This window comes from Neoarius graeffei, chromosome 9 (genome assembly GCF_027579695.1).
Source record: "Neoarius graeffei isolate fNeoGra1 chromosome 9, fNeoGra1.pri, whole genome shotgun sequence".
Lineage (NCBI taxonomy): Eukaryota > Metazoa > Chordata > Actinopteri > Siluriformes > Ariidae > Neoarius > Neoarius graeffei.
The window spans coordinates 39,422,451-39,432,197 of record NC_083577.1 but is presented as its reverse complement, the minus strand read 5'-3'; the positions used below and the strand labels follow the sequence as shown (position 1 = coordinate 39,432,197).

At 39.6% G+C, this 9,747-nt stretch overlaps 1 protein-coding gene across 1 annotated transcript in view; it reads left to right on the top strand.

Annotated features, from left to right (window-relative positions):
• Positions 1-9,539, top strand: part of LOC132891663 (MORC family CW-type zinc finger protein 3-like) — a 75,472-nt gene extending 65,933 nt beyond the window's left edge. Inside the window, exons 12-19 of the mRNA XM_060929463.1 lie at positions 479-553; positions 676-718; positions 1,474-1,587; positions 2,977-3,034; positions 3,136-3,202; positions 3,304-4,432; positions 4,643-4,911; positions 5,107-9,539. Coding sequence (XP_060785446.1) covers positions 479-553; positions 676-718; positions 1,474-1,587; positions 2,977-3,034; positions 3,136-3,202; positions 3,304-4,432; positions 4,643-4,911; positions 5,107-5,260 — 1,909 coding nt within the window. The 3' untranslated portion in view covers positions 5,261-9,539. The remainder of the gene's footprint in view (positions 1-478; positions 554-675; positions 719-1,473; positions 1,588-2,976; positions 3,035-3,135; positions 3,203-3,303; positions 4,433-4,642; positions 4,912-5,106) is intronic.
• The last annotated feature ends 208 nt before the right edge of the window (positions 9,540-9,747 follow it).

The window sequence follows — 9,747 nt, the reverse complement described above, 5'->3', positions numbered from 1 at the left end:
TTTTTGTATGCTGTAGCATTGAGTTTGCTTCACTGGAACGAAGACGTCGAGCCCTAACCTGTTCCAGCATGACTGTGCCCCTGTGCACAAAGCAACCTCAACCCTACTGAACAAGTTTGGGATGAATTAGAATGCTGACTGCTTGCCAGGACTCCTCACCTAATATCAGTGCCTGGCCTGGACAAATCCCCACAGCAACGCTCCAAAATATAGGGGAAAGACTTCCCAGAAGAGTGGTGGTTATTATAACAGCAAAGAGGGGTTGAATATGGAATGGGATGTTCAACAAGCACATATTGGAGTGATTGGTTAGGTGCCCATATACTTTTGGCCATATGCTGTTGATTAAAAGCTTGGTTTAAGTCATGATAAGCCATGTGAAAAGACTGGACTGCATTAATTCATTGTTTTTTAAATGCTATATACCATATCGAACAATGTGTATATCGGCTTACTCGTGAGGGTTTAATTCTCTCAGGAATTGTACAGTTGAAGAAGAGCCTGAGGATTCGGATGAGGAGCAACCCAGATACCAGAAAACCTACAAACAGCAGTGAGTAATAAATTCTGTTGTTTACCGTAAAGACTTCTTTTAACATATGTTCTTAGTGTGTGTGTGTGTGTGTGTGTGTGTGTGTGTAAAAAATAAAATATTTTATTCGTGTTTTGAAACAGTGAGAGAAATCAGAAGTTGCAGATGGAGAAGACCAGACAACAGGTGATGTCTACTTTGGGTTAAGTTTTAACTTGATTTGTCAAGATAGTATCATTTTCATTCTCTGCCTGTATAGATCCAGGAAAACACTGCATGTTTTAGCTGGCGTTTGCGTTCCATCTAAGCCATGTAACAACTGTAGCAAATGGTGATTTTATAAAACAATCTTATTATTAAAGTTGATCAAAGGTGGTTGTTGCAACATATTGGTGTTTTCAGGAACTGGTAGGGTATGTTTTGCTAAGTTGTGTTCAATATAGGAGCTGTAGAATGGGAGAATTGGTGCAATGAAATGGGAGCTTGGTGTGAATTAGTTTATGAATTTTCAGGACCATGTTTGTACTTGGTTCCACATGTCGTCCCCATGTCTGCGTGAGTTTCACCTGGGTTTTCTGGTTTCCTCCTACCTCACAAAAACATGCCAATATGTGGCTTGGCTGAGATAAATTGCTTGCAAGTGTGAATGTGTGCGCGCATGGTGTCCTGTGATGGACTGGCAACCCATCCAGGATGTATTCCCGCCTCACGCCCATTGTTCCCGGGATAGGCTCCAGATCCATGGCAACACTGACCAGGATAAAGCAGGTGACTGAAGCCACCAGCATTAAGAAGAACTGAAACATGTGACTGTTACACTGGCTACTAGAAAAATTTCTGTAATAATCATTTGATACTGTTTGGCAGTAAATGAATATTAACAATTATTACACTTTCTATGGTATTGATTGTACAATAAAGTGGTGTTATGTTTGTTTCAGATGGTGCAGGAGAAGAATGATACAGGGAAGGAGCGGATGATCTTGGCTCTGGCTAAAGAAAATGCTAATCTCTTAAAGAAACAAAAGGACCTTCTTCGCCAGATCAATCTTGGGGTGAGAACTTTTCTTTCAAACTATTTCTGAACTAATGCAGTAATGCGTGCATGTCATCACAAAAACACGTGTAATGCAGTTCGAAGTCATGCAGCATACTGACTCGAGAGAAATACTGACCATACCATGTTTTGTTGGTTTGCAAAAGGAACAGTCCTGGAACTTTTTGACGGCACCCCGTATTTATTGACACATACAGTTGCTGTCAGACGTTCACATACACAGATGTGAGGTCATCATGGGTATGAATGTTATGGTAATATTGGGCTTTCACTGACTTCTTTGAACTGTTATTTTTCTGTGGCAGAATGATTGTACAGCATACATCTTTAATAGAAAAAAAATATTTGGTGTGCATGTTTTAATTAATTTTGGGTTTTTATCAAACCAACACAGGGCCAAAATTATACATATGGAGTCAAAAAATTATGTAGATCAATGGTGCTGAAAGCCCCAAAAATGTCTTAACTTGCCAAGGCCTCTTAACTTCCTGTTAGTGATCATCATTGTCTACAGTTGGTAGTTCCTCTGTGCCAACATAAGGGTTTGTTTGACAGCTTGACTAACAAACAGTATAATGGGAATGTCCAAGGAGCTCAGTGCAGGTCTGAGAAAGAGGATCTCACATTTCTAAATATCTGTAGATTGAAACAATTCAAACACTTGTATGTACAAGTTATTAGGAGGTATAGCCACTTTGCTGGAAGAACCCCCCCCCCCCCCCCCAAGCTGAGAGGAAATTGGTTCAGGAACCACCAAGGCATAGGCCTGCAATTAACAACTAACTGAAAGCTACTGGAATACTGTCTACAGTCGAACTGAGATTTACATCACCATGGATTGAGAGTCTGACATCCAAGAAAGAAGCCCCTGCTCCAAAATTGACACCTCCACACACTTAAATGAACTCTACTAATTTGGCCAAGAAAAGTGGTCAAATGTCCAACCAGAATTCTGCCAGAAGCTTGTTGATTGCTGTCAAATGTATCTGGTCAAGGTGAAACTTGCTAAGGGGCATCACCATGCACATCATACTAGATGTGCTGTGTATATCTTTTTGACCCTGTATGTATAATTTTGAGCCTGTGTTGATTTCAGAAAACCCCGAATAAATTAAGTTGTACACCAAATTCTTGTTTTTTTCATTAAAGATATATGTTGTATTCTTATCCAGAAAAGAACAGTTCAAAGAAATAATTGAAAGCCCAATATCGCCATGACGTTCATGTCCATGATGGGTGTAAGTAAACTTCTGACCACAACTGTATATACATCAGTCAGTGAGTTGGATGCGCTCAAGTTCTTTTACAGAGCCATCCTCACACGCAATAACTTGTGTGCGTAACAATTAAGAACTGCTTATATAATTCTCCCACCATGTTTGAACAGAGCCCCTCCCAAGGAATGCCCAGCCCCTCTCTCAATTCCCATCCCCCTATATGTGCAGGTGAGGACCTATTTTTCCTGTGTGTGTATACAGAATGTTTTATATACAAAATTTATTGGATACAAGTATTACCTGTGTGAATCTATCATTTAATTCTACAGGCTCGAGATCTCCTGATAACATTCCAATTATCACCCATGTTGCCTCTCTCTCTACTGTGACAGCAAGGTAATATCATGTCTCTGTCACTCCCTCTGTCACCTTCTCCTTCAAAATAAGATGGCATTGCGAGCATTTGAATGATTGATTTAATTTCTCCTTTATTTCAGGACGAAGAGAGCCCTGGGCCCAAGCCAAGAGAACGGACAGATAAAGAGAGCCAGAAGAGACAGTTTTGACTGCAACACACCAGGCAGTCCATCAACATCCACAGCCTCACCCGAGCTCTGTTCCTCACAAACCATCATCAATCTTGATGGTGGTAGTGATGATCGTGCAAGATGGAAAAATAATGCAACAGCAACAAAGGAGGAGGATGATGACCTTATGATCATTGAAGTCATCAGCTCACCTAGGCCAACAGCAGGAACTAAGGTCAAGTTAGAGCGAATGGTGAGTGAGGAGGAGTTAGGAAAAAAAGTGGACCATGGAGATAGTGATACTGTTGTGTCAGCAGCTTCACCCCCTGTGTCCTCCAGGGCTGTCAGCATCGCAACTCAGACTCTACAAAGCCCAGCTGTGAAACGGGAAGAAGGGGATTCAGAACAGAAGAAAAAAGAAGAATGGAGCAAAGATAGAGAAAGCAATAGCAACCATTTTGAATCAGAATATGATGGCCCTCCAGTGGAGAGGAATACAAACAACCAACTGAGGTCCATCAACGAGAAAACAAGAGCCCAACAGACGAGTGTACCAAGCCTTGAGGAAGAAAACCAAGAAAGAAACGAGGCTAAAAGTGCATTAAAGTTGGAAGAAGAGCTAAGCCATAGGGATGAAATAAGCCCAGGTAGTCAGACTTCAGCAAAACTGCAAAACTCGGTCCTTGATGTGTTGGAGGCCCAGCAGCAGCAGGACGCACTGCTGGAACTCATGGAAGTGGCGGCAAAGGAACGAGACGAGAGCCACGCTCAGCTGCTTCTCCTCAGCTCACAAGTGGAAGAGCTGAGGAGCCAATTGCTGGAGCTCAGACAAAACACGCTGAAGAAGGAGCAGAGCCACCAGAGCACACAGACCAACCCAGAGGAGGTACAAGACTACAAAGTGTTGTACTTGCAGGGCAAAGAGGAGATAAAGCAGCTCCAAGATGAGCTCAGTGAGCTGAGAACGGGGATAGCACAAACGGAGAGAAAAGGCCAGGAAGCTTCATTAGAGAGTGATGATGAGCTGGCTTGTCAGATTGACTACCTGCTAAGGGAACTGGATCAGAGAAACAAGGAACGAGAAGAGCTGAAGGATAAGGTGGGTGTTGCATGATCAGTTACCAATCATATCGAAGTTTAAAAATAAATAAATAAATTCTAGGCTCAGTGGTTGGCAACATAATTAAACTAAATATGTTCAAATAAATAATTAAGTGGCAATAATTAAAAGTAACACTTGATGTGTAGTCCTCTTACAGCAGTTTTTATTTTGTCCTTTCATCTTCATACAAAATCCTCACGCACACAGGTGGACAGTCTAGAAAATGAGAAGTGCGGTTTGTTGACCCGCTATGAGAACCTGCAGAAAGATTTAGAAGAGAGAAAGGGAGAAAGCGAAAAGGTCAACGCAAGTGCAGAAGATCAAGGGCTCCAGACAGGTTTTCCTATTTCCTCTCATGAAGAAAGGGCAGCAACTTCAGCAGAAGCCTCCAACTCAGGAACAGGAAGAAACTTTGGTACACAGCAGCATGAGACACAGGACCGACCAGAGATCGGACAAGAAAACAAGAACATCCAGTAAGATCTCTCCTGGAAATTTCTAGACATTGTATAGTACAATATCGATCAAATCTGTATTATATTTGTGTGTGATGATGGTTTGTGCGATTCAGAATGATATAAAACTGGAGCTTTTCTGGTGTTTGAGACAGAAGCATAGCCCTGACATGTAACAACATAATTCAAATAGACTTTCTCTTCTTTTAACCTCAGATTAAGAGAACTCCGACAAAGAGTAGCTCGTCTCCTTGTCACCTTCGTTCCTGCGCTGGACCTTCAGCAGGTGAACTACGATTGCGAAGTCATCGATGAGATTCTCACTCAGGTTATTGATGAAATCTCCCCTACAGAGGCAACCTCTACGTAGAAACATTGCCGACCAGAAGAACACGATCTTTTAAAGCACATTAATCATTTGGTTGGTTAATGCATAAACTACAAGCGCTAGAGCTTTTTACATCTTTAAATTTTACTTGATAAGATATGAAAGTTTTTGTTTGCATTGTGTTTGGATAAATATATTGGAAGTGACTTGTCACTTTGACTACTGCCTGAAGAACGTTGGAAGTTGATTGGGACCCAAGTTTACCATTTAATTTTTTATTCCCCCCCACTCGTGTTAAATGGCCATGTGAAAATCGGGTTATCCAATCACTGAGCACCCGGTTCACTGCTGCTGGTCAGGCTTGGATCATGCGTGTTGAAATGACTTAACTTGACTCAAGTATTAAAGCTGTATTTTAGGACTACCCAGAGTATGCTTGTATTGATGGAGGGCTTCATGGACGATGCCATCACTTTGTCTTTCATTTTTTTGTAAACGGATGTAGAGGTGTGTGAATGAAGTTACTGAAATTTTAGTTCATTAAAGTCCATCTTCATGCATTATATGAAGATAAGTTAAATAGTGTCACATTTTGTTAGTTAATGCGATTTGTCTGTATCCCTTGTTATTTTCAAGTAGTTGGGAGCATCATCTATTTTTCAGTTTCATACAAATTAGTTGTCTGGGTGAAAGTTGCCAAAATCTGGCTGGAGTTTGCCGTTGAAACAGCTCTGTGAATCATTATTTACTCTTATCATTAATTTATAATATTTTTGTGGTAGTTTGTTGTTCGCGATTGATTTACAGTCAAATTTATAAAAATGATGAGACGATGATTCAAGATTTTGACAAGGATCGTCGATTGAACAGTGAATTTTGTTTAAAGATTCCAAGTGTTATGGAAGGTATGGCCATTTTTGGTTTGTGCTGAGTATTTAATTAGGTAATTCATATTAATTAATTGGTGTCATTTTAATGGACTTTAAATTATTTGCCACCTCCTTTTTATTTTATTGAGCCATGTCCAAAGATTTGGAAGTTCTAACATTTTAGAAGGGTTTCTTTCTGGGAAAGTGGCCACACTATTTTTATGATTTCCTTTTTTAAATGTAGAACAATTGACCAAAATGACCCAGATTTTTCAACATTCAAAGTGGCACAACTTTTGTTCATATGTAACAGAGCCATTTTCAAAGGTACCATTTATGATACACATCAAGTTAATGTTTTTTGTCACATACCTCCTTTAAGGGAAGTGCTAAATAAATGTTACGTACATTTAATGTAAAATTAACAATTTATCATTAATATTAAACTAGCATTAATTAAATACTTAGCCAAAAACTCTGTTTTTCATAGCTCCTAATATTTCATCCTAGAAAACATTGACCATCTTAGGTCAGTTAGGATCACTATTTTAAGAATGTAAAATGCCAGTGTAGTGTGATTTATTATTTTTTTTTTATTTGAGCTTTTATTTCTTTCACTTTTCCAGTGGGTCAGAAGTTTACATGTACTTTGTTAATATTTGGTAGCATTACCTTTTAACTTTGGTCAAATGTTTTGGGTAACAATAAGTTCCTGGAATTTTGGTGCATTCCTCCAGACAGAAGTCATGTAAACGAGTCCAGTTTTTTTAGGCATCCTGATTTGCACACGCTTTCCAGTTCTGCCCACAAATTTTCTATCGGATTGAGATCGTGGTTTTGTGATGGTTACCTTGATTTTTGACATCCTTAAGCCATTTTGCCACAACTGCAGAGGTATGTTTGCGGCTGTTGTCCATTTGGAAGATCTATTTACGACCAAGCTTTAACTTCCTGGCTGATGCCTTGAGATGTTGCTTCAATATATCCACATAATTTTCCTTCCTCATGGTGCCATCTATTTTGTGCACCAGTCCCTCCTGCAGTAAAGCGCACCCCCCCCCCCCCCCCCCCACACACATTATGCTGCCAACTCATGCTTCATAGTTTGGATGGTTGTTCTTCGGCTTGCGTGCCTCACCTTTTTTCCTCCAAACATAACAATGGTCATTATGGCCAAACAGTTAATTTTTTGTTTCATCAGGCCAGATGACATTTCTCCAAAAAGTAAGATCTTTGTCCCTGTGTGCACTTATAAACTGCAGTCTGACTTTTTATGATGGTTTTGGAGTAGTTTCCTCCAGCATTTTTACAGTTTTTTACAGGGTCTTTTCCTTTTTGCTCTGGAATTGATTTGTGCCAAAGTATGTTCATCTCCAGGAGAGGGAATGTGCTTCCTCCTTGAGCGGTATGACTGCTGTGTGGTCGCATGATGTTTACTTGTGTACTATTACTTGTACAGATGAACATGGTACCTTCAGGCATTGGGAAATTGCTCGCAAGCAGGAACCAGACTTGTGGAGGTTCACAATTCTTCTTCTGAGGTCTTGGCTGATTTATTTTGATTTTCCCATGATCACAGGTACATCTCCAATTGACTCCAGTTAGTCTATCTAAAACTAATTGCCGAAAGGCCTGGCATCATTTTCTGGAATTTAAGCTGTAGAAAGGCACAGTTAACTTATGTCAAATATGTAAACTTTTGACTCGCTGGAATAGACCCCTTCGCATGTTTGTAAACAAACTGACCGTTGCCAGGATGCGTGCGCAGCCTGGACTCAGAAACAATGGCGCTGCCCATAGACCGGCATTATGAGCTGTCAGATTATGCCAAACAATTGTCATTACAAGATCGAGAATGCTACATAAATAAGTTAACTCTAACAAGTGGACATCGCCTACCGGATCCGCATTTAATTAAAGAGTGGACGGAAGATGTTAGTAAGTTCCCTGGTATACAATGGCCAGATATATACTCGTACCTTATTGACAAGACTTCAGTGTACACCCACGAAAAACTTCGTGCCCACAAGTCTTTAGACCAGTGGCGGCTGGTAGTCTTTCAAACAGGGGAGGCTGGTCGGTTATGATATTTCCAGATTTTAAAAGAAAAAACATCAATTTTGCCCATACTCTTGCCTCTGATCTGGCTGATTGTTGGCAGCGTCACAAACTGTGAAATAACAGGTTCTTTTGGCCCATTAGCCTACTGTCCAATATACATGATGGTGGTGTTGGGGGGGGGGGTATATTTTAACATTTTATATTTTAAAATTGTGGCATGTTGTTTAAAAATTGATCATTATTGAAAGCAGCTCTTTGTCAGGAACCTCAGCAGTAGAGCTGGGTGCCACACATTTCATTCAATGACACTTTCCCTATATTTTACTTATTTTGACTGAGAAATGTTTTATTGACAATTTTAATAACCCTTCACTTTTAATCCAGGTCTGTAGTGTGAAATGTTCTCGGCTGTGTTTTGTTTTGTAGAGTGAGGGCACACAATTTTACCTTTCCATCCTTGCTTTAAAATTGTGATTTTCAGCATACACAAATAATGATGGCACAAAATCTGGACTGAGTCAAGCGAGACCTCTCCTACAAACAAAATTGCATGCAAAGCTAAGTTAACATGCTAACAATATTCATTACATTGTGTAACTATGACCCAGCTAATCAGACAAACGTTACCAAAGTATTTTGCTACATCAATAAACGAAGACTAGAAAGAATAAAAAAAGAAAGATTCAATAAATAGCCTGATCTTACCTGTGATGAAGTTGGCGCTGCATTTTTGATAGTGCTTTCATCCCAGTCTACACGTTTGATGGCTTGTAGTCATAGACGTCGGCGATTATTTTTTATTTTTTTTGGAATGGGTGAGATCCTGCTGGAATTCTGAACATTTTAACCCCATCACTGCTACGATTCTGACACCCAAAAACACAACAACTAGGCATTTCTGAGTCTTTTTTGGGTCCAGGCTGCGCGCGCAATTTCCTCTTGCGTATGAATGACGTTTACTGCGAAGGGGTCTATTGTGATAGTCAATTAAAAGTGAAATAATCGGTCTGTAGACAATTGTTGGAAAAAATTTCTTATGCCATGCACAAAGTAGATGTTCTTAATGACTTGCCAAAACTATAGTTTGCTAATATAAAATCTGTGGGGTGGTTAAAAAGTTTTAATGACTTCAGCTTAAGTGTATATAAACATCTGACTTCAACTGTATGATTGTCATTATTCCTACATGCTAGATTACAATCAAGCAAAACAAAGTAATTATCTTATCGGTGTTTTCTAGAATATTTTGTAATGATTCTTTTGTGAGATGCCCCTTTTTCCTCACCCACTGTTCCCTCATCATTTTTTTTTTTTTTTTTTGCAATTGTGTAAATTTGTAAATGAGGGCTTGGTACATATTTCATGGTTTTAAATAAACAAAAACAAACTGAGTGGTTTCTTTTTTTCGTTTTATAGGTTTTTTTTTTTTTTTTTACAGGAAACCATTTATGGTTTCTTTCAGAAAGATTGTTTTCCTGTTTTCCTTCTTGTAAAATACCAGTTGCACATCATGAATCTGATTGCACATCTCATTATCTCTAGCCGCTTTATCCTGTTCTACAGGGTTGCAGGCAAGCTGGAGCCTATCCCAGCTGACTA